Here is a 23,846-nt window from a genome sequence, read left to right on the forward strand (position 1 = left end):
CATATCTGCAAGTATAGCAGATAAGTGCAGAGTAAAATGTTCAATTCTTCCATTTATTGCTAAGTAGATGCCATTTTTTTGAAGTAGTGGACTTAATAAATATTCAAAAGAACGCTGTTCTAGCTTTCGTTGCATCTGTCTAAATATTGTGGACCCTTTTAATTTATTATCACGAGTAATTAAATGTGGAAGAAAACCAACTAAAACTTTGGCATCAGGAGAATTCCGACGCCAGTTTGGAATATTACCCAGAGTTAAAAAGATTGGATATTCCGATTGTCTTCCTAAAGAATCAAGTGTTGTGCCATCAATATAGATCATGATCGCTAAAATCTTACTAAATGGATTCTGTCTTTCACGCCACCAATTTGCACTATTCTGCTCAGAGTAAACACGAACTAAATTTCCATTCTTAAATAAAATACAAATATTAGTAAATAGGATTATAATTTATTGTATTATTGGTTTTTTATAATTTCTACTTACATCATCATGTTCCCACTGTTCTTTATAATCAAAAAGGAAATTTTTACTTAAGTCGGGATTAGATACAAGACTTTTAATAGCATCAATAATTGGTCGATATTGAAGTTTGTAAATTTTTCCTTCAAACTCAACCATATCTTTCATTTTTATATTAAAATCTTTAATATCCATTTGATCCATATACATTCTACCTTTTCGAGTGGAGCCAGGAAGAGGTTCGGTACAATATTTTCGAATTATGCGTAACATAGAATCAGCAGCTGCATCTGAAAGACGATGTTGTGTGACAGCTGTCATGAACTCTTTATATACTTCGCTCGGCCATAATGTCTCGATTACATCAATTTTATTATTACATAAGTCTTCATATGCATCGTTTAAACCCACTCTATAAAAATCTTCATTTTCATTATTATTTATCCATTTGAATCTCTCATCATCATCACTATCAACTTCATTACCTTTCATACTTTTATTAATTCTATTATTTCCATTATTTTCAACATTAGTATCGGTTCCACTGTCAGTTTCATTATCAACGTTTTCATTCGATCCACCATCAACGTTTTCGTTCGATCTGCCATCAACGTTTTTTTTCGTCTGATCCATCATCATTGTTTTCGTTCGATCTATCATCCATTCTTTTTGATCTGTCATCACACATCCCTTCTGATTTATCGCTATTATCATCAACTTCTCTTTTATCATAATCTCGGTTTATCTTAAATAAAAAATAGTAATTAGAAGTTGTCGAATTCGTTAATAATCATAAAAAATAATACCTACCTTAGCTTGTAAAAAATCACCCAAATCCCCGATTTCATTCCAAATATTATTACTAATAGAAAATTGTGGTGTTTGCGGTACAGAGTTCAACTGTTGTTGGTTTTGGATCCAATTCGATGTATATGAATGTTTAAGGTATGGATGAAGCTGATTATAATGTTGTGCTAGGTCAGCTTTTCGTGAAAAACGTCTCTCACAAAGACTACATTGATTCATTTTTAATTAGAAATCAATACGAGGTTTGATTAGATATTAGACGGGATACGATAATTATTACAATTAAAAATGTAATACGATATTATTACAATTAAAAATGTAATACGATATTATTACAATTAAAAATGTAATACAATATTATTACAATTTAAAATGTAAGACGTCACTATGATAAAATAGTATAAAAAAATTCATATGTAAGACGTCATTATAAATAGTATATCATAATTATACTATTTTCCAAAAAAAAAAATTTTAATCCGGAAAAAATTTTAACCGAAAAAAAACTTACCCACGCAATAATTTCTTTATGGCTAAAGATAAAGGTTGGTATTGTTTTCCGCCATGCCAAAGAGAATGATTCCTACTTGCCAAAGGGCAAACTCCGTGACCAACTGTAGAGGGTACACAAGGGACCCTTCTCTTGCCACTTTTTTAAATAACTAAAATGATTCCAGCCCATCTGACGCCTGAGGATTTTAAGTGATTTTAAAATAAGAGAATAAGAGGGGAAACGTGGGAAGCCTTTTTTTCTTATAAAAAATTCTATTCGTAATTATATAGTAAGACGAAAAGCTTTAACTACCAAGCAAAGCCAAAATTCTCAAGAACCTAAGAATGTGGCTAATACTGAAATAGTAGTAAGCGAAGCAGATAAAATTGCAGCAAAATTATCTGCTGGTAAATCTATATATTAATATTATTTATATATATATAATTTAAACACTTAATAAATTAATTTTTTCATTATATAGCAAAATCTACAAAGGCTTCGTTAAAACAACCAAGACGATCAAGACAAAAAAATAAGAAGACCGATCATCAAACACAAGAAGTGATTATTATTGAACCAAATAATACTCTTGAGATATGTGATACACAAGATCAACATGACTCAATCGATAATTCTGATAAAGCTGCATTTACAGCTCTTTCCAATGCTGCATCAGATACATCCGTTATACGATCATCGGATGCATCAGATGGTATAAAAATATTTGTATTTATTGTAACCTTACCTCATGAAATTAATATATTATCATTACAGCAAACATCATATTTTACCAACAGCTGATTGATGGATTGAAAAGATCTTTAGAACAAAACAAGGAGATATTTAAAGCAATTCACGAGACTAAAGTGATGCATGAGTCGTTTCAAAAAGAAGTTCAGAAAAAAATAGATGATATTTCAGAAAAAATCGATCAACTTATGATTCCTAATGATTCTTATTGGAAGGTAAGTTTATTAATTATTATCGTTATGTGAATTTATTTATATGAAATTATTTATGTTATTACTTTATTGTAGAATTTAGCATCAAGAATATGTAAGATTCAGCTGCCTCTTCTTGGGTTATTCCCTGATGACATAGAGTTTAAAAAGTGTGTTGAAGGAACACTTGAACAAGAAAAGCCAGGATACGTTGAACGACATGGACCTCAATGGATACATATCTATTCTGGGCGTATTGGACCTTTAGTAAGTTATAAGTTTCTTTGTTTATTTTTATTTATTGTTATTTAATTATTATATTATTTACTAATATATGTTTTATTAGTGTCATGAAGTAATTAAAGCTCGTCGATGTGATAAGGCTAAGGACGTTAGATCTGCGATGTTTGATATATTTGGCGAAAAGAATTTAACACGTATTAACACTTCAGCGGGGGTTGATGATATTCGCGCATTTAAAAATTCTAAAAAGACAAAGCAAGCATTTAAATGTTTATTTAAAGCTGATGATGATAATAACCTTCCATACGTTGAGGCAATTAAGAAAAAGGCCTGGGGAAAAAAGAATACAACAAAAAAAGATACTGCTTTCACTTTGGCCGTTTGTGAAATTGTACTTAATCCAAAACACCCAAAAATTTCTGTTAGTGACAATGCTCTTCATAATCGTTTTAATATATATTGGGTGGGTTTAATTTTTTATTTTTGAATTTTTTTAATTATTATTTACTTAAATATCAAATAATAGAGCTGTATTTGTAATTTGGAAGAAATAACTTCAAGTACAACTAAATCCATTAGACAAGAAGAGTTAGGAGAAAATTATCTTAATACTTCTGAAGAATCAGATAGTAACGAAAGTTCAGGTGATAATTTGGATAATAATGAAGATTCAGACAATTCTAATGAAGATAACGATGATATGATAAATGAAAACCAAAAAAGGAGTCATGAAATTAATAATATTGACAATCAAAATCATAAATATCAACGAATTGATAACAATTCTTTAGAAACTAGCTTTAATTAGATATTTGGATAATAAAATTAGAAGAGTTCAATTAATTATAAGCTATAGCATTAATATTATGTAGATTTTAAATGATAATGTAATTAAATTTATAATAAATGATACATTAAAATAAATCATTAAAATATAATATAAAATAAGTCCTTAAGAATTCTTTATTGGTAATTATAAAACCCTTAAGGTTTTCTAAAATTATTTTCATTATGGAATCCTCGTGGGTGGGGAAGATTTCTTAAGGATCCTCATTAATTATGAGATTTTCAGAATCTTTGAGGATCCGTACCCTAAAAAAATTACTGATGCACCTCACCATCGGTTGGCATCATTTCAGCTCCCCCTAATTAGAGTACGGGATCTTCAATGCAGTTGGTGGCTGTGCACACAGTAATATTCATAGCAAGGATCGATGGCTGGACGATCTGAACCTGCGTCCTATTGATTGGTCAGATCAATAGTGTAGACGCCTTAGGCCATTACACTAGAGACGCCAATCTCTATTACATTTAAGGTTGCTTGCTGAAACCTAGGGGTTTAGGCAAGATGGCGTTTCGCCGAAAAGCGAAATTCTGCCAAAACTATATTAAAGTTATATTAAAAAACTGGCAAAACTTTGGAGAAAGACGAAACTGCCGAAACTTATTATAAATGCCAAAACTGCTGAAACTCTGCCGAAACTATAATAAATCTATAGTAAAATTTTGACGAAACTAATCGTAGGATTTTGAAGAGGTTTAGACAAGCAACCTTAATTACATTATAATACTTTCTATTTAAACAAACTCATTGGTCCTAGTATGAAGCAACAGGTGACTGCTAGTAATTAAAAAAAACAATACAATTCATTCTGCTTTAGAATTATTTTTTTTTAAGAAAAAAAAATGTCATCAGCAGTATCTGTATTATGTCAAATCAAAAGGATTAGATGGTGGATTTATCAATGGTTTGGCAAACTATATGATTTCACTATTTTATAAATACACAATTTGACATTTCTTAATACAATGTATAGTTACTTTGCAGAAACCTGTGATTTGTTACCATGCAGTTAAGAAATCGCCATCAAATCACAATGATCTATTAACCAACATGTGATGACGTGGTATCAAACGATCTTGTGAAATTATCGATAAAATATTTTTACAAAGTTGTAAAATTCTATTAAATAGGTGGTGAATAGATGGTGAATAGATGGTAATTGTCATCAAAATTTAGCTGAAAAAATCAATTCAAGATAATTTTTCGATGCATTAAATATTACTTGACGATGAATCTCAATTTTAATTTTTTTTTTTTATATAATCAATTTAACCTTTATAAAAATTTGGCCTATATTTGGCCAAAATTAATTATTTGACCTAAATTAGTAATGATCTACTATTTCGATCTTGGTAAAAATTTTCATGTGAATCATTACGTTTTTGAACAATGGCAAATTTAAACTTTTTTTTACCTTTTTTTAGAACTCTTTTATCCCTTCCCTTTCGTACTTCCCTTCCCTTTCACTCTCCCCTTCCTTTTCTACCTTTTTCTCATACCTTTTTTCTGCCTTTTTTTAGATTTTTTTATCCTCTTCCCTTTCGTTCTTCCCTTTCCCTTTCGTTTTCCCCTTCCTTTTCTACCCTTTTCTCACACCTTTTTTTCGCCTTTTTTACACTCTTTTAACCCCTTCCCTTTCGTACTTCCCCTTCCTTCCCTTTCATTTTTCCTTTCCCTTTCATTCTCCCCTTCTTTTTCTACCTTTTTCTCACACCTTTTTTTTGCCTTTTTTACACTTTTTTAACCCTTTCCTTTCGTACTTCCCTTCCCTTTCATTTTTTCCTTTCCCTTTCGTTCTCCCTTCCTTTTTTACCTTTTTTTCACACCTTTTTTACTAGTCGAAATAAGGCAAATCGGCTAAAAATCGGATATCTGATTTTAGGTCAAATTACGGCTGAAATATGTCCGATTTTTACAAAAAAAATATATTCCGATTGTTATCCAATTGACTGCCAATCAGATGTACTTCAAAACTTAAATTGGACATAAATCAGAACTAAATTATACTAAATTCGAACAGTCAATCAGATGTACTTCGAAACTTAAATCAGACATAAATCAGAACTAAATCATACTAAATTCGGACAGTCAATCAGATGTACTTTGAAACTTAAATCGGACATAAATCAGAACTAAATCATACTAAATTCAGAAAATTATTATATATAGAAAATTCGATTTAAATTTATTATCGTTATATATTAATTAATACATGAAAAAAAAAATTTAAAATAAATGTACTGTAATCGATAGTCCAGCTTCATTCAGCTAAATCATCACTGGCTGCACTTTTTTGACTATCGATTAACACCTCTTCCGTTTCTTCACCATAGTCTTCATCTTCGTCGAAACCACTTCTATCGATTTCTGTATCATATATAAAATCCTCTTGCTTGACATATGACCATTGTGGAGCATCTTCAGGGTGTATTCGGTCAAAGTGTTGAACTTCATCATCATACTGGCGAGGTCGTTGTAATTTTGCCATTTGAATATCTGCCGAATGTGAGTTGATGACGTTTCAAAGTAAATTTTTTAGCTAAAAAAGACAATATAAATAAAATAAATACAAAATAAAGAAAGGAATGAGAGTGATATATCGAAGTATAAATATCAAAGTATGTATAAATATCAAAGTATAAATATCGAAGTATAATAAATATCGAAGTATAAACCTCTTGTGATCGTCAAGAATAATCATAGACACATATGATCGTCTTATCTGGATTCTCTTCATCTGACTCACTGATTTCCAGCGAGTGGTAAGATCGATTTGCCAACATTTTTAATAATTGGTGTTTTTCATAACCAATTATTCTTTCATCACTTTTCCTATAAAGATCCTTTGCAGCCTTAATTCGACGCAATTTTTTCTTAAATGATAAATATATAAGAAAATTAGCATAAATCATTAATATGATGATAAAGGAAAAAATTTGACAATTTTACATTTTGTACGCGACTGTTGTTGTGAACTTTGTGACTGTCCTCGTTACTTTTCCACTTTTTTTCAGTTGTGTTTGTGATCTTCGTGACTTATAGAGGGCGCTTAACCAGTTCATCAATTGTGCTACTGAAGGTTTATAATTCGGAAACATCGCCCTTCGAAGTTCGGGAATTAATCTACTGCGAATTTCAACATTTTTTGGACTATTAAACATTTCGTTATCATCCAAATTGTCATTAGGTTTAATAGTTTTGAGGATCATTTTCATTTCAATCTTTAAATTGGAACAATTAGTATAAAAGTATGAAGACTGTACAATTCTGCCTAAAATTACAAAATTACAAACCCTCGCCTCCTTTTCACGTTGTTCTTCTTGTTCTTCTTTTGGTTGATTTTTGGCGTAGTGTACCATTTTCTTTACTTTTTTGACCCATCCAATTTGAACCATTTTGCTAACCGTTCTTCTGGAACATCAATAACATCAAGGCTTTCAGATGATGATCGTATCTGGTATTGTTCGAGTTTTGTTTTTAATTCATTTGTCGTCGGGCTGGATGTGGGAGGTGCAAGCACCACCCACCTCCGGGTCTACGACCCATCGCAGTACCTATATGGCCCCTACGGGGCTCAGGAATCCCCATATATCCGCCACAATCTGGGACAACATCTGAAACAAATATATATACCAAATAACTAGAAAACAATAGAAAAGGAAGCAATAACGGATATAATGAGAGGGTTGTTCCGGATGTGGCAGATGTGGCAGATGTTTCAGAAAAATTATGAGAGGACATCCCCCAGAAAAAGTTTTATTTTTACCCCCCAGATCCGCCACATCCAGAACATCTGGAACAAGTCAGGATTCCATCTAATAATCTGTTGGAAGCAGTGAGACAGCAAACCAGGTAAGTTAGCAGGTAAGCCCCTAGAAGGTCTATAAAGCCAGTAAGACCAACCCTGTCCTGCCCCCGTCAGAAAAAATAAGTAATTGAACAATGGGTATACCATAAGTAATATACAATGATGAACTTACACGCAGCCACTTCTCTTGCCGAAGATCTTGGTATTGATCTTATAGACATCTATGGAATCCATAAATGGATCCAAATGTGGGCATCGCCCCTCAACGACCCGGACATAGTATGAGAGATGGTCAGAAACCTTCCGGTCAAAGAATTCGGAAAGCATCTCAAGATAAATAGACTCTGGTACAACTGTTGTAAAGCCGAGTTGTGAAAGCGGCGTGAGAAAGCCGAGAAGGCATACGACAGGGCAGTAGAAAAGAAGGAAAAAGCGGGAGATGATCTTGGTCAATCATTTGAGGAGGAGGGTATTGGAAATCATGAACTTCATGAGCTTAATTGGAAGGCATATCAAAAGGCTTGTAAAGAGTTATCGGAAGCTAGAAAAGAGCATTGTATGGTAAAGTGGACTGTTGAGCGGTGTGGATTTCACTAGATATATATGGATTGAAAAAGGGGAAGGGAAGATTTAGAGTAGTCATAAAGGTTCGTGGTTTATAGTTTTTTTTTACCCCTAGAAGATAACCAGATATAACCGGAGGACTGCAGAACCGCAGGACCACAGGACTACAGGAGGGTAACCTGGTAGGAGTGCAGATCTTTGGAAAAAATATTCGGCAATTGAAGATTAGGTAACTATAAATTAGTACTCGATTTGATAGAACAAAAAATGACTGCCCAAACTAGCACTCAAGTTCAAATTATCCCCAAGTTCAGTGAACAGAAGAAGGCTTTTAGTATTGATGAGCTTAAATGGCTCATTAACGCTGCAAAGAATATGAGGGATCTCAATCAAGCTAAAGGTTATCTTTGCAGTTACTTTATCCCTGCTCCAACCCGCATGGAGTCTTCATGTGGCGGTCAGAAATCAAAAACCTCGAGCACATCCCTGATAAAAATATTAATAAACTTATCCGTCCAATTACCAAAGTCTTTTACACACAATCTGAACAGGGTCCTTCACAAAAGGTTGAATTTAATATCAACAAATGGTTTATAATCGAATATAGTACTGTATGTGTAGCTAGCTACCCGTGACCCTCAAAAATCCCGTATCTTTAAACTAGGTGGCCAACTTTATCTCAATATCTTCCCAGGATTCCTCCATATCCTACGTCCGATATCCACTTTTGAATCTACAACCCACCTCACGGTTAAATTTATCTTCTCCCACATTCAGGATATCTGGTATTCAGGCGATTGGAATCTTACTGAGTATATCATAAAGTGGTTGGCCGGTGTGGCAGCTGGAAGGAAAATGTATTCGATTCTCTATCTGAAATCTGGACAGGGTTGGGGTAAGAGTATTATAACAGATTTCATTCAACGTAGTGTTTTAGGTACTCAACTTGTTTATAAGACCAGCGATCCTCAAACGATTCTTGGAAGTTTCAATGGGCAATTACAGGGTAAGGTTCTTCTCCTCCTTGAGGAAATGCCTACAGAAAAAAGCCAGTGGAATAATCTGTATCGATCATTGAAGGATAAAGTAACAGGCGACATAATGGAAATCCATGAAAAATACAAGACGCCAATACATTACAAAAACTTTATATCCACCATTGTACTCACCAATGAAAATGCTCTCAGAGTGGAGAATGATGATAGGCGCACAGTATTCTTGGATATGTCACCATCCCGCAAGGGAGACCTCAACTACTTTAAGAAACTCAGTGACGCTATGAAATACCCAGGCGCCAGTGAGGCATTCTATGCTTACTTGAAAGCCATTGCAGACGCTTACCCGCCAGACTTCAATGGGAATCCACCACCTATGACAACATCTAAGCAGGATCACATCATATCAACTCTCCCACCCCTATTTCAATTCATAAAGGACACTTACCTCATAGTAAAAAATCATATAACCGACCTACCTGTTCAAGAATTTTATAGGGTATATACTTCATACTGTGAAACTCATTGCATTACACCCCTATCAAAGATAAACGCTTCTAGAATCCTATCAAATGAGTTGGTATAAATAGCAGAAAAATACATGTAGGTAAGGCAACACCATGAGTTTACAGCATATCCAGGGAGGACCTTTACAAGAAGTTTCTCAGCAAAAACTGGATACATGAAACAGATGAAATCGATATAGAAGGAATTGATATAGATATTCCTGAGAAGCCTGCATCTGATCCCAAAGCCTTAGAGAAGTTCTTGGCAAATATATATAGCATTCCTGCTAATAATCCATAAGACGTACAAGAGAAACCTGCTGAGGAAAAACCCGCTCCTGTCGAGAAAAAGCCTACTGAAGAGAAATCTGCACTTGTAGTTCCCAAAAAGACTTTACCACCAGTACCACCCAAACCCGATTCCTTGAAGGTAAAACCCGCACCTGTCATCAATGAGGATCCTATTCCTGAAGAATCTCCAGCTCCCATAGAGTCAGATACTGATGAAATTATAGACAGTTTCTCAGACTGTTATCTATCTGATGAGGAACCTGATCAAGAAAATGAGCCGCCTGCTAAGGAACCTGCATTTAAAGCTGATGATGACTACGACGTTTTAGATGACTTGCTATCTGACTCAAATCTTACAACTGTAAACCCAACTCCTGAGCAACAACCCAAGTCTCCTGCAGAATCTTCTGCAAAATCCGAATCTGTTGCAGATTTCAAATCTTCTACAGAACCTGTAGTAGAACTGACTCTCAAAGAGCAACCTATCCCAGAACCTGACACAGAACTAGAAGTTGACCGGGACCCTGAACCAAAGGAAGGTACTCAAGCACACTGGGCTTAGCATAAAAGACACCAATGGGATCGTAAGCCATAGGTCAAAAATTCAAAGGACCAGGTCTTTAATGATCTCTATAATACAGGTAAGGAATTATGGGCCAAATACCAAGACACATCAGACGAATATGATTGGGACATGCTTGTATTTGAAGTAGAGGAATGACCCACAACGCGTATTGAGGACAAGTACCAGTACTAATTTAGGGAGGTAGTAGACCACTTCAAGGACTGGATAGAATATAATGGGACTTACCTAAAACATCCAGTCATAAAGAGCTTGCAGATCTAATAAGAGCATATAAGGAGGATCATAATGCCGAGATTATTCCTACCACCTCCGGTTATGAAACTATAAAGATGAATAAGAGTAAAGCACGAGAAATACCAGAGGAGCGTCCAAAGACCGAGATGGAACACCAGTGGAAGGCCGCTAATGGATTTGTAAACGAGCTGGATATTGATGAGGCCTGTGATATGATTGACTCCTTTTAATAAGATAAGCGCCTCTTAGTTATCTTATATTTTTTATATAAAAAACCTATATTACAATTGAATACAATTCATAGTTATATCAAATGGCCTATTCAAAAATGGCACGTGCTTTACCTACAAGACCAGATATCAAAAAACTACAGTATTCAGGCGCAAGATTTTCTAGAGGAGCAATAGCAAGACTTGGACAGCAACTCCAATCCCGGTATCCAACTCATAAATTTCAGATCCTGCTTCCCTATGAAAACTGGAAACCTGGTGGATGGACATCAGGAAACCAACCAGCCAGCTTCTTCTCACTCTTGGACCACTATGATGAAGCACAACTACCGGATAATGCAGATCCTGATTACTTTGAACGATTCATAATTTATGTGAGAGATGCTCCACCGGTTGCAGGGGGATGCAATGGGGAGCTAAATGATTGCCTGTATGAATGCCTGAAGCATATCTATGGTATATTCTCTAAAATACCCAAGACTATAAAAAAGCCTGAGTATATCAAAAAGGCATTAGGTCTCAATCGTGATGCTCCAGTTCCAGTCTCATATATGGATAAGGTTGAACAACTTGCAGGAAGCCTTGCACTTAATATTGTAGGGGATTCCACTTGAATTTCCAAGAGCAAATCTGACAGACGTGCAACCCTTATTTTGTCTGAAGGCCACTACTCTCTTGCACTGAATCCCGGAAGACTCCACCCTAGCAAATTAGATAGAAAACAAAAGTCTCCCTTTGTTTATCGTGAAGATGGGGTTAATAATGTAGTAATAATATACAATGATAAGACAGTTAAGTCTCTTACAGTTGGACAGTTTCAGAAAGGTAAGAACTCTGATAGTTACTCCTTCATCCCTATCGAGAAGAATTGTAAAACTGGAATATATGAAACACTTGAGAAAACATACCAGAGGATCCATGAAGAGCGGGATTCCTTCCTACAGGCTACAAAGAAGTTTGGTCTAGGAATCAACTTATCTTACCACAACTGGTCGTACAAGAGAACTGCTCTCTGGCTTTTTGAACGGTTTAGTGTAGGGGTTCCAGCCAATGATCCTCTTGACCCTATAGAAGCAGAGTGGATAAATGATGCTATGATAGGAGGTCTTATCTGGGCAGACAATGAATGGAAGGGCTATGGAAGGCAATACGACGTGACAAGTTTGTATCCAAGTATTCAGCAATCAAATGCAAACTTTCCAATCCGACAAGGTAAGTTTCAAATACTCAAAGACTTTGTAGACCACAGAAGTTATGCCTTGTATGGATTATTTCGTACTAAGGTAAGTGGTAATGACATTCTCTTCCGACAGAATAAGAGGGAGTCTATACATTCATTGACTTACAACGAGCAAAGAAACTTGGTCTCGATATACAGTTAATCCAGGATGGAAAGCCAAATGCCTTGATATATGACAGAGAAGCAAGAATTCCTGGGACTGTAATATTTGGTGAGTATGTCTACTTTCTCTTCAATATAAAGAACCAGGGTGGCATGGCTAGTTGTGTTGCAAAGAGAGTTCTCAATACATTATGGGGAGCACTCTGCCAAAGGAAACGCAATTACAAGACACTCACCACAGATCAAACAGATCCATTCAAGTTTCCGGAAGGCCACACACTTGACTCTATCGTACCAGTAGGATCTGACCAGTGGCGATTCCAGTTCACAAACCCAGGTAGTCCCTTCAAGGGTAAGTATCCTAGGATCGCTCCATTCTTATTAGCACATGGACGGAAGATGACTTCAGAGTTATTAGAACCATATAAGGATAAAGTACGACGCATCCATACAGATGGATTTATTCTAGAGAAACAGCCGAGTAGTCCTACATTTATCACTTGTCCAGAAAATGCATCCAAAGCATTGAAAGCTCTCAAGTTTGAAAACGCAGGATACTGCCATGTGAAAAATGCAAACAAGGTTATCTGGACATGATTGCCAAGAATGCGGTTGGGTTTACAGTAGGTATATATATTTTTTCTTGCTTGAATGTAAAGTCAATTTGAAGATTCCTATTTATTACAAAGTACAAAAAAGTATAAGGAATCATGTTAACATATACCGAATTAGCAAGCATTATTAACAGCACTGACAGTATTAGTGATGAAGTTATTTATGATGCATCATGCAATCAGTTTATTATTGTCTCTGATGAAACTGTCCTCAAGATTATCCGTGCATTGAAATACACTATAGTAGTCGCATTAGTATCTGGGTTTAGCAAAACCAGCTACCTTGTCCAGGATCATGTGAAGTATATCAAGAGAATCTAGACGGCAAAGTCTCCTATATTATATGTGAAGTTTGTGGCCAGAAAACTCTTCCCAGATAATGCAGCATATACTGCTAAGATAGCAAAGATTCATGAATCATACAAGAATAAACAAGCTCTTCTAGACAAACTTGAGGCCCTCTTCGAGTTGTATTATAATGTGACTAAGGACTCATCAACAGGTCCCCCAAAGCGAGCTGTCACTATGAATGAGGCTGAAAAAACCTTAGCAGAACTTCTTGCATAAACGGCTCCTGTATGAATTTAGTTTATATTTTTTATCCATGTGTAATGGGCATACAGTAATTGAAGATAGCTATAGTATAAGTAACATAACATCATGTTGGACCGATTACCAGTAGAAAAAGTTGAACGCATTGTCACAAAGATCCCGGATACTGACCTTATTGCAGCAAGTAAAGTAGATAGTGTGTGGTGGCAGGAGGTTCGTCAAGAAGCATATAAGAGGTGGAAAAATTACGCTACTACAATTGGGCATGTCCAAGCTCTTGGAAAGCCGTTTGAAAAAGGGAATATTGACTGGATAACATTTGAAGATGTAAATGACTTCTATAAAAGATGGATAGACCGCCTTACCGAGGATCAGCTTTATATTATGGAGAAAATGCTTAGGAATGGGATGGTCGTGGACCCCAAAAGAGGGAAACCATAGAGTATGCATTAAGTGAACAAAGATGGGAAGGCGATCCTTGGGGACTGGGAGTGAAATGAATAGACTCAACAGGAGTAGCTTATTTATCGGGTATCCTCATATTTCTCGACAAGGACTGATGACCATGTAACCTCGTCATCAGGTATTCTTGTATTTTTTGATAAGGATTGATGATCGTACTTTCTCCCCCGTTGGGCTCTGCCCATTTTTTCCCATGAAGTTATGGATGAAAAATATGAGGATTTTTTGCCTTGAGTGATAGTAAAAGGACTTTTCGACGTTATATGAAGTTATTACCGAGGTCTTTAGTTTCGCCTGAACTCCTTATGGCTTATATTGAGTTAGGACCGTTATCATGAGTCTTGGAGTTACCAATAATACTGTAAGATGGCAGTTCCATACGAACGTTCCCCTGGGCTTTCTGAAAGGTTGAAAAGTAGTACGTCTTGGTTCCTACGCCTTTAAAGTCTAACTGGCCAAGTGGTTCGCAGGCCGGACCGGTATTTCTTGGAAGGAGCTCCTGACCAACGTATTTCTTGCTAGTTGATGTTGTTAACTGGGGAGTTAGTCTTCTAAAATAAGGAGACGGAGTTGAGGTGTATGTTTGGTGAATTTTACTCAGGTTTTTCTCATTGCACTTCGAGTTTTCCTGAGGTTTATGTCTTTATTTTTTGCTTTTCGTTTTTCTTGGTCACTTTTTTCGGTGTAACCTTATTTTCTTTGGGGGGTGGGGGGATACTGGAAAATTTGATCGTCATGGTGGCTTGGTGTTACAATTTTCAAAATCGATCATCATTGGGGTGATAAGGGGGGTGACAGGTTGGGTACCGCAGTTTTTGTAGTATGCCGATCAAGGTGGTCACATGATGGACTATCATTGGATTGACTTATCCAGGTAGATCTTAGGTCGATGGATTGTTCGCAATGAGGTGGGTGTCCTCCGTTTGGGATCGTTCGAAATGAGGTGAGTGTCCCTTTGGGGATTGCACGACACTAAAAAGTTCCCCATCGGCTGGACTGCATGACACTAAAAAGTTCCCGGAGGTATTTGTAAAATAGGTTTGTTATCCATAGTATGTAGTCAAATAGGGGAAATTGAATTTTAGGCATTTTTGATAGTGCTAATGGTAGCTCGGAGGTTCTTTACCGATTCTAGGAGTGGGTACGGCGCTGGATGGGTTACGTATAGCATAGTCGACTTTACTCATTTTGAGATATATTTGGGGGGAGTAGCCGTAGTTATTTATATAGAGAGGGTGGGGTTTTTAATCTTAGCTTTTCTTATTTGTAATTTCAGAAGATTATTTGTTCTTTGTTTTTCTATTAGTTCTGCACTTGTTGCGGTACTTTTTAGATCACTCTGTGTTTCTCTAAAGTTACTTCGGCATTAATTAATAAAATTCAAGCTCATGCTATGTTTACCTTGATAAGGATTGATGACCATGTAATCTCGTCATCAGGTATTCTTGTATTTTTCGACAAGGATTGATGACCATGTAACCTCATCATCAGGTATTCTTGCATTTTTTGATAAGGACTGATGCATTTTTTGACAAGGACTGATAGATCTCTTACCGCCGATCTATTGACCAAAAAAATTTTCGGAAAGAAAATTTTATATCTTCGTACTAACAACTCTTATATTTTACCCAACTCATACCTTCTAACATGTCTAGAAACCTTGCTAGAAGAGGTGGCGGCAGCTATAATCCTAATAGTAATAAGGCTGCTCATCAAGAAAAGAAAAATAATAAAAAACAACTCTCTGACAACTCTGGCTCTGATAGTGATAATAATTCCCAAAAACGTTCCCGTATACTTACAAAAGACTCCATGGATGAAGACTATGAAGATTTCATTGCCGACGCGCCGGCTGACGGTGGTTTAGTTGGTTCAACTTCGACTGCTATTCCTCAACAAAATAATTCCCGCAGCACCGCCCAAGAAAATACTCAAGCTTCTACCCCGAATAATTCAGCTGCGCCTACTGCGCCTGGCCAAGACGCGTCCTCTGGAGCTAACGCGTCTATTCATGCACCTCGAAACAAAGAAAATAACTCATCCCCTAACGCGTCCCCTAATATGGACGTGAATGATGGTACATCACCCGATCAGGCTGTCGATCCCTCCCCTACCATTACCATTAATCGTCAAGATTTCCTGGCTGCGGCTGCGCCCAACTCTGCTCCCCAAACTCTAGAGAAACTTAAAACTAATAAGGCAATCATTGATGCCGTTAATAATTTGTTTTTAGAAACATATGAATCATATACCGGTCGGGCTCGTATGACTGGTTCAGGGGACGCTAAACGTCTCATCATCCACTTCCACACTGCGGAGGCTCGTGACTTGTGTGTTGGTAGTACGCACTCTGAATTTCCGGACCTCCAATTCCACCTGTATGACCCAAAACAACTCCGATCTGATGAAGATCTCCGCGCCATTCAAGTTACTGACATACCGTTCTTCATCACCAAACCTCAACTCCAATCCTACTTCAAGAAATTTGGCAATTTGCTATCCCTCCATCTCTATTCAAGGAAAGGTGCCAAAATGCAACAAGCACGCATCGTTTACGATCATGCCGATGCTATCTCCCGTTTTACCACTCAATGGGCAGTTTATTGTTTTTCCACCTGTTTACGCGTCACTCCCTGCCATTATTCAGTGGAACTAAAAGCTGCTCGTCGTGAATTCGTCGCAATTCTCTCTGGCCTCCCTGCTAATACTAAAGATATTCATCTCGCTCCATTGGTTAAAGAACATGGAGCTAAAGCCATTAACATTCCTCTTTCCCTAAATTCATATAAACCCAAGCCTTGGGCTTATGTTACTTTTAACTCGCAAGCGACGATGGACGCCGCTATGGAACAAACAATTGGATTCCAAGGTCGTATTCTACGATGGGGTACATCCAATGATTCTAAAGCCCTTTGCCACAGATGTGGCAAACTCGGTTGTGCTCCTACCTCCTGCCCACTCAATCAACGTCATGGTCGCTCACGCACACGTGACCCTGTTGCTACCCTTAAAGAACGTTTCAACATTGGCCAAAGACCTGCTCAACAAAAAACTCCACACAATAATTCTCAGTCTCGATCTCGATCTAAATCCCGGGATCGTTCTGCCTCTGCTCAGCGTTCTACTTCAAACTCCAATCGTTCAAATAATAATAATAATAACAATAACAGTACTAAACCCTCCTCCTCTGGTTCGGATAACTCCTCCTCAGCTGCTCATGGACGTACACCTTCCAATAATCGAAAAGGCAAAGATAGATCTGTTTCCTTTTCGGCCTCTGCTCGCGTTCCACTCCCGGACCCAACTACCCCTAATGCCCTTGAAGCTGCCCTTAAAATTCTCAACGTGTTGCAAACTCTTCAACATGATGTCGCACGAGTGGAATCCCGCATCTCATCTCTTGAACTCAATAATCAACGGCTGTCTGCTATTGAAGCCCACTTAGGCATCAATCCTCCTTCCGCACCTGTTGTCAATTCTGAACCTGGTCGGATGGAAGAAGACCCTCCCGAAACTACTGGTACCTTAATCCCACATCCTAATGCTCTTTTGTCTTCTGGTCCTAAGAAATCCACTCCCCCCAAATCTGCGCTTACCAATGCTTCGCACTCTGTTTCCGTGTCCAACTCTAACCCTTCCCCGCAAGACGAATTGAACTCGGTTATTTAAGATCAAAAAGCGATTAAAGATACTTTACAATCGCTCACTGGTTCCATTCAAGGTTTTATTGCTTCTCTTGGTGGTTCTCCCTCCGATCGAGCTTCTGCTCCTTCGCAATAACTGACTTCTTGATTCCTTTTCTCCGTTCCCTATTATCATTGTGCTTTAATGTTAGACAATTCTAATTATGATACATTTGTTCGTAACCCACCCAACTCCGTAGATACTTATAATTTTTCAGAAAATGAATCTCTATTTACTACCCTAAATTCTTCCCCTATCCCTAATTCTTTTAATATTTCATCCTTTAATGTTAATGGTCTTCGCCATAATAGTCAAGTTAAATTTGAACAAATTTCCAACTTTTTCAACCTCAAACATATCTCCTTTGGTGGTATCGTAGATACCCACTTATCTCCCAAACAAATTCATTTCTTATCTAAACGCCTCCCTAATTATACTGTCTTTTCATCTGATATAGATAAAACTAAACAAGTTAAATCTACTGGTGGCGTTTCCCTTTTTATTGAAAAATCCCTTGCTTCCCATGTACAAGATTTTGTTTCACACTCTTCACGTATTTTATCTGTTGATCTATATTTTAAAGGCAACGTTAAATTACGCATTTTTGTTATATATATTCCTCCTATTTCTGATTCTAAATTACGATCAGAAACTATTGACCTTCTTTTACACTTATTGGTGCAAACCAAACAACAAAATTTTTATCACGCTATTTGTGGAGATTTTAATATGCACTTAGACATTTATTATCCTATTTACTTTAATCGCCCTGCTATTGCTTCTCAACGAGCTTATCGTTTGTTATATCATCTTTTATCTCATGGTTATGAAGAAACCATTCCTGTTAATGCTTCTACTTCTTTAGGCACCTTTCACCGTGATGACCAAGTTACTCGTATAGACTATGTTTGGTCTTGCCCGATGTTAAAATGCTTTGCTTTCACTTCCTACATATTTGACGCACATGATACCTGCTCTTCTGACCACAATCCTATCATCACGTATTTTGATGACTCACTCTTGGCCGTGTCTATCAAGGTTGCTCATGCTAAACAACTTCAACGACGAACCCGCCGCATTTTCAAATTTGATTCAGTCACTACTCAACAATGGGAATCCTTTTCTGTTTACACTGACTCCTTATGCGACGTTCCTCCTTCTACCTTTTCAACATGGCACCTCAATCAACAATGTGAATATTTACATTCCCGTATCGTGAAAGCTGCTAATGCCTCTCTTCCATCTGTCACGGTTGGTAATCAACATACGCCTACGGTGCCCAAAGATTTGGAAGCTTTAACTCAACACTATCGTTTCCTCAGCCGTCTTTTGCATTCGATACGTTTATTGCGAAAATATCCTTCCACATATTATACTAAATATGAACGTATTTGGTCTATTCATTTCATTCGGCTTCAAAAAATTCTTTATCTTTATAAGAAGGTTATTCCTTCTCCCCCTACTCTACCCACTTCTTTACCTACATGTAGGCAAGACGATTTTAATTTTTTATTAGAATCTTTAAAGACTATTTCCAGTGCCCTCTACGGCCTCCTTCTTCTTAAAGAAAAAGATTTTCAAGATACTTCTATTCGTGCCAAATTGGAAGATAGGGACAACAAATTTGAAACTGATATTTCCTCATTTATTGATTCTGCTCTCTCCAAGACTCGATGTCGTATCACTCTGGATCGTGTCTTTATCGACCACCCTGCACAACCAAAACTTTTAACGGACCCGTCTGATATTGATGACGCTGTTATCAACCATTTCCAGAATTCCGTGCCCGTAAAATCATCCCCTCCTGATTACATCTCCGCTCTCCCGGATAGATGGTCTTCTGCTTATCGCCCTATGGACGATGTGGATTCCTCTATTTACAATTCTTTATTGGATCCTCCTACTCTTGATGAATGGTTGTCTACGGTCACTACTATGCCTAATGACAAAGCTCCTGGTCCTTCTATGATTACTTATGAAATGCTTAAACATCTGGGTTCTAAAACTTCAGCTTTGATTTTGATCCTGGTCCAATCATGTCTTCGCACTGCAGATATTCATGATTTATGGCGTCAAGCTATGGTTTTCCCTATCCCTAAACCTCACGAATGGAAATGTCAACTCAAGAATACAAGACCTATTACTTTACTTGAAGTAATTAGGAAATCTTTGGTCAAACTCTTTTATAATCGTCTCGCTTCCATTTTGGCTTCGAATAAAGTTCTCAAAGGAGGAAACTTCGCCGGTCTCCCTGGTGGTTCTTGTCGCGACCCTATTGTCGTCCTGGAATCTATTATCCATGATGCTCATGTCAACAAATCTTCGCTTTGGATCCTTTCACAAGATATTTCGAAGGCTTTCGACTCGGTTGATCTCAAGATGTTGCGTTTTGCTTTAGAACGCATTAAACTTCCTGCTTTTGCTACTAAGTTTATTTTATCCCTTTTTATGAAACGCTCTAATTGCGTTTTTACTGCTCATGGAATTACTCCTTCTTACCGTGTTCGCATTGGTATAGATCAAGGCGAAGTCATCTCTCCTTTACTTTGGGTTATATATATAGACCCTTTATTGACTGTTCTTAAGAATGAAATGATGGATCCATATACACTTCATGCTCCTTCTTTATCTAATCCCTTGGCTGAGACAAGTCCAGATGGATTACGCATCAACAACTTGGTCTTTATGGACGATTCCACTTTAATTTCGTCATCTAAATCTGGAATGGAATCGATGCTTTCTATTACGGAAGAATTTTATCAGATCAATAATACTTCCGCTAATCACAACAAATATGTTTTAATTACTAATTCGTTACCTCCCACTTCAGCTCCTTCGCCTTCTCCAGTCGTGTTTGACTTGCAATTATCTGGATTGAACAAAGTTCCTTCCATCTCTATTGTGCCCATCTCCATGAATAGCTCTTTCTGCTTCCTGGGCGTCTGGTTCAATGTCGCTGGATCTCGCGATTTTGTCAAAAAGCAAGTTGCTAGAGAATGCAATTCCTTTGCGGCTATCGTTCGCCCTGCCAAACTATCTGCAAAACAAGTTGTTTATCTGCACAACACCGTCCTTATTCCAAAATTGGAATATCGCATGCAAGTCACTCACCTCTCCGAACCTGAATGTGCCTCGGCTGCCAGCAGTATCCGTTCTTTGGTTAAACATAAGGCCAATTTTTCACGTGTACTCCCAGATTCTATTCTGTTTTTATTTCAAGGCTTGGGATTGATTAATTTATTTTTTCATCAATCACAAACACATTTAACTAATTTATTTTTATAAGCTAATTCTTCTTCTTCTTTTATGAAAAGTTTATTTTTATATAGATTGCGTTTAATTCAATTTTCTTTTTTGATTCCTGTTTCCCCTTTGTTAGTTAAAGATTGGACTATATGGTCTAAACTTTTTGCTTTTAAACAGGATTATATCGCTTGCACTATTGCTCTCCTGACCGCCACTCCTTTCAAGTTGTTGCGTTCTCGACTTTCAACTTTGCCTGACCTTACTATATCTGATGGTCATACACCTTTATTTGATGTTATGACTCCAAAGATTTTTATATCTTACTTCCGACGTCTTAGAAGTTTGCAACTTTATTACCTATCTCAATTCATCACGCCTCAAGGAACCCATATGATCACTTGGAATGTTTATTTATCCAATCTATCAAGTAGGAAAGGTCATCGAGTCCTCCCGCATAAATGGTTCAACGACATCCACCAATGCGTCACTATTCCAAATTCCAATTCTCTGCTTTTGGATCAATTCTCCTCCGAAGCTATCTCTTCAAACGTTGACTTGGTTCCAGCTTTTGGCTCATCTCGAAAATCCATGAAATGGATCGTGACTTTGGATGATGATGGTTCTCCTTTATTTGGAAAACAGCTCAGCAAACAACAATATTCCTGCAAGATTGTCCATTGGACCTCTGACTGTGTGACTCGTCCTAATGATGTTATCACGCTCACTCCTTGTCCCGGTTGTTCTAAACATGTACTGGTTTCTCATACTAAAAATCAACCATCTGATGTTACTCCCTTATGTATCATCCCAAAACTCTCTCCAATTAGATCTTTAATTCTCCCAACTACGCAGGAGCGTATTAGACATGACACCACCAATATTACTTCTCCCTTTACTTGGACGGACCTTGATGAGACTGTAAGAACATACTTTGGTCATCTGGACATTCAACCTAATTTTTCACAAGTAGATGTGGATACTGTGCCTTCTCCTACTCCTTCCCCTTTGGGCTCGGATGCCTCCCTTGCTTTTGCTGCTTCTCCGTTAGCGACTCCTCCTGACAACCATTATTGTTTTTATACCGATGGTTCCTTAATTAACCTTGGCACCCCTGATGTTTCAATGGGTTGGTCTTGGGTTCAAGTCCTAGATGGCGCTGGTTTTTTCCAATCCATCGCTGCTTATGCTCATGGAATTATTCATAATTGGCCTTCCTCTACAAGAGCTGAAACCGCTGCTATACATGCTGCCCTCACAGTCACTCCTCCTTCTTCAATGGTCACTATTTATACTGACTCTCAATCTGCCATAGATGGTCTTCGTCTATGTGCTTCTTCTTCTTATTCCAATAGTAGGCTTTATTACAAGACCACCAATTTTGAACTTTGGGCCATTATTGAACATCTCATTTCCTCCAAGTCTTTATCCGTCACGGCTGTTAAAGTGTAAGGTCACTCTGGTAATTTTTACAATGACTACGCGGACTCTTTGGCCAACTCTGCGCATACTTCTTCTTCAGCAATTCTCCTTTCTGATCTGGATCAAGTATCTCCTCATGATTTCATATTAAAATATGGTGATATTTTATGCGAATCTAACCCTCGACGCCTATTCAAGCAATATTCGCAGATGTTGTGGATGCATAGATTAACGCGTTTATCGCGTTTTAATTTTACTATTACCTTATCTTCTTTTCCAGATTTTGAGATTGATTGGGATCTTACTTGGTTCTCGTTAAATTCTGAACCTCAGCATGATGCCTCCTTTACTCGTGCTCATGCTTCCTCTCATCGCACCTTCAAATTCAAACTCTTTTTGGAAGATTTACCTACCTTGGAACATCTTAAAAGAATTCGCCCGGACTTGTATATCGACATTTTATCATGTCGTTCATGCCTTGACTCTAAGGAAGATTTCATGCACTTGTTTATGTGCAAATGTAGACGAACTGCTATGGAACAGATTCTTCTCTCCTACCAACATCATTTTATCAACAAACTTCAAGAAGCTGGTGATCTCGTTACGAAAGATCCCTCTTTAATTATTAACAAATTCAAATCTCTTCCTTGTTGGTCCTTTTCTTCTTCAAATTGGACTTCATATAGCCTTGTCCGTGGCTGCCTTCCAAAATCCTTCGTCGAATTTTTCGATGAACTTTCTGTTCCACGTAACTCAGCGATGAAGGTCATCTCTGCCATCCACAATTACTTTATCCAAAAGATCAGAAAAAGAATTTGGCTACCGCGCTCCTATGATAAATCTAAATGGGAAGACGCGATGAATATTACTCATAAACTCAAACTTTCTCGGCCTTCAAATTTGCCAAAGTCCACGTACTTACCTTTCTCAACTTTACCTCCTCCGACCCTTTCTGATGCCGCACGTGACTCCGACGTTGATTATTTAAAGAACTCGATGAAATATGGTTTGCCTTGGTATAATCACTATTCAGGTTTTATGGGTCGTCTAACGGTACAACTTACTAACAGCTTTAGCAGGGTGGTGTGTCAATTTTAATAATGGGCACATTGTTCGTTGGTTTGTTTGCATAGTTGCTTCTTCTTAGGTTGGAATATATCTAGGCGGGAGATCAGGATAGTTTTAGTGTTATGCGATTTTTTCCTTTTCGAATTAATTTTATAGCTTTATTACTGTTTTGGAGACTATATAGTTTTGTTTTTAGTTAATTTTATTTTTCTTTTTTGTACTTTGAAAATTTTATTTTATTTTTGTAAGTTCGTTAAATAAATTTAATAAAGATAAAGGCTACTATGCCATGTTTGCCTTGATAAGGACTGATGACCATGTCACTTGGTTATTATAAATTGAAGAAAACTATTAGGTATGTAGATACATACAGAAAAAAGACATGTCTTACCCTTATATAGCTAACACTATAACTGAACGTCCAATTATTATCGGTAGAGATACCTTTAATTGAA

General features: G+C 37.1%; 7 protein-coding genes across 7 annotated transcripts; 5 read left to right on the forward strand and 2 right to left on the reverse strand.

Annotated features, from left to right (window-relative positions):
* Window positions 1-1,798: 1,798 nt before the first annotated feature.
* Window positions 1,799-3,754, forward strand: OCT59_012994 (uncharacterized protein; the record flags this gene model as incomplete). The annotated part of the gene is made up of 7 exons (XM_025312177.1): window positions 1,799-1,814; window positions 2,053-2,169; window positions 2,244-2,474; window positions 2,537-2,727; window positions 2,800-2,970; window positions 3,050-3,409; window positions 3,473-3,754. 7 exons carry the CDS (start codon window positions 1,799-1,801, stop codon window positions 3,752-3,754), a joined length of 1,368 nt encoding a protein of 455 aa, XP_025164496.1.
* Window positions 3,755-6,050: 2,296 nt separating this feature from the next.
* OCT59_012995 (uncharacterized protein) lies at window positions 6,051-6,278 on the reverse strand (the record flags this gene model as incomplete). Its single annotated transcript, XM_066140530.1, has 1 exon — window positions 6,051-6,278. One exon carries the CDS (start codon window positions 6,276-6,278, stop codon window positions 6,051-6,053), a length of 228 nt encoding a protein of 75 aa, XP_066001408.1.
* Window positions 6,279-6,735: 457 nt separating this feature from the next.
* Window positions 6,736-7,185, reverse strand: OCT59_012996 (uncharacterized protein; the record flags this gene model as incomplete). The annotated part of the gene is made up of 2 exons (XM_066140531.1): window positions 6,736-7,011; window positions 7,084-7,185. The coding sequence occupies 2 exons, from the start codon at window positions 7,183-7,185 to the stop codon at window positions 6,736-6,738; spliced, it is 378 nt and encodes a 125-aa protein (XP_066001409.1).
* A 572-nt stretch (window positions 7,186-7,757) lies between these two features.
* OCT59_012997 (uncharacterized protein) lies at window positions 7,758-8,195 on the forward strand (the record flags this gene model as incomplete). The annotated part of the gene is made up of 2 exons (XM_066140532.1): window positions 7,758-7,877; window positions 7,977-8,195. 2 exons carry the CDS (start codon window positions 7,758-7,760, stop codon window positions 8,193-8,195), a joined length of 339 nt encoding a protein of 112 aa, XP_066001410.1.
* Window positions 8,196-11,102: 2,907 nt separating this feature from the next.
* OCT59_012998 (uncharacterized protein) lies at window positions 11,103-12,943 on the forward strand (the record flags this gene model as incomplete). The annotated part of the gene is made up of 3 exons (XM_066140533.1): window positions 11,103-11,564; window positions 11,628-12,287; window positions 12,383-12,943. 3 exons carry the CDS (start codon window positions 11,103-11,105, stop codon window positions 12,941-12,943), a joined length of 1,683 nt encoding a protein of 560 aa, XP_066001411.1.
* Window positions 12,944-13,056: 113 nt separating this feature from the next.
* Window positions 13,057-13,527, forward strand: OCT59_012999 (uncharacterized protein; the record flags this gene model as incomplete). Its single annotated transcript, XM_066140534.1, has 2 exons — window positions 13,057-13,262; window positions 13,323-13,527. The coding sequence occupies 2 exons, from the start codon at window positions 13,057-13,059 to the stop codon at window positions 13,525-13,527; spliced, it is 411 nt and encodes a 136-aa protein (XP_066001412.1).
* Window positions 13,528-13,620: 93 nt separating this feature from the next.
* Window positions 13,621-13,953, forward strand: OCT59_013000 (uncharacterized protein; the record flags this gene model as incomplete). Its single annotated transcript, XM_066140535.1, has 1 exon — window positions 13,621-13,953. One exon carries the CDS (start codon window positions 13,621-13,623, stop codon window positions 13,951-13,953), a length of 333 nt encoding a protein of 110 aa, XP_066001413.1.
* Window positions 13,954-23,846: the final 9,893 nt, after the last annotated feature.

This window comes from Rhizophagus irregularis, chromosome 20 (assembly GCF_026210795.1).
Source record: "Rhizophagus irregularis chromosome 20, complete sequence".
Lineage (NCBI taxonomy): Eukaryota > Fungi > Glomeromycota > Glomeromycetes > Glomerales > Glomeraceae > Rhizophagus > Rhizophagus irregularis.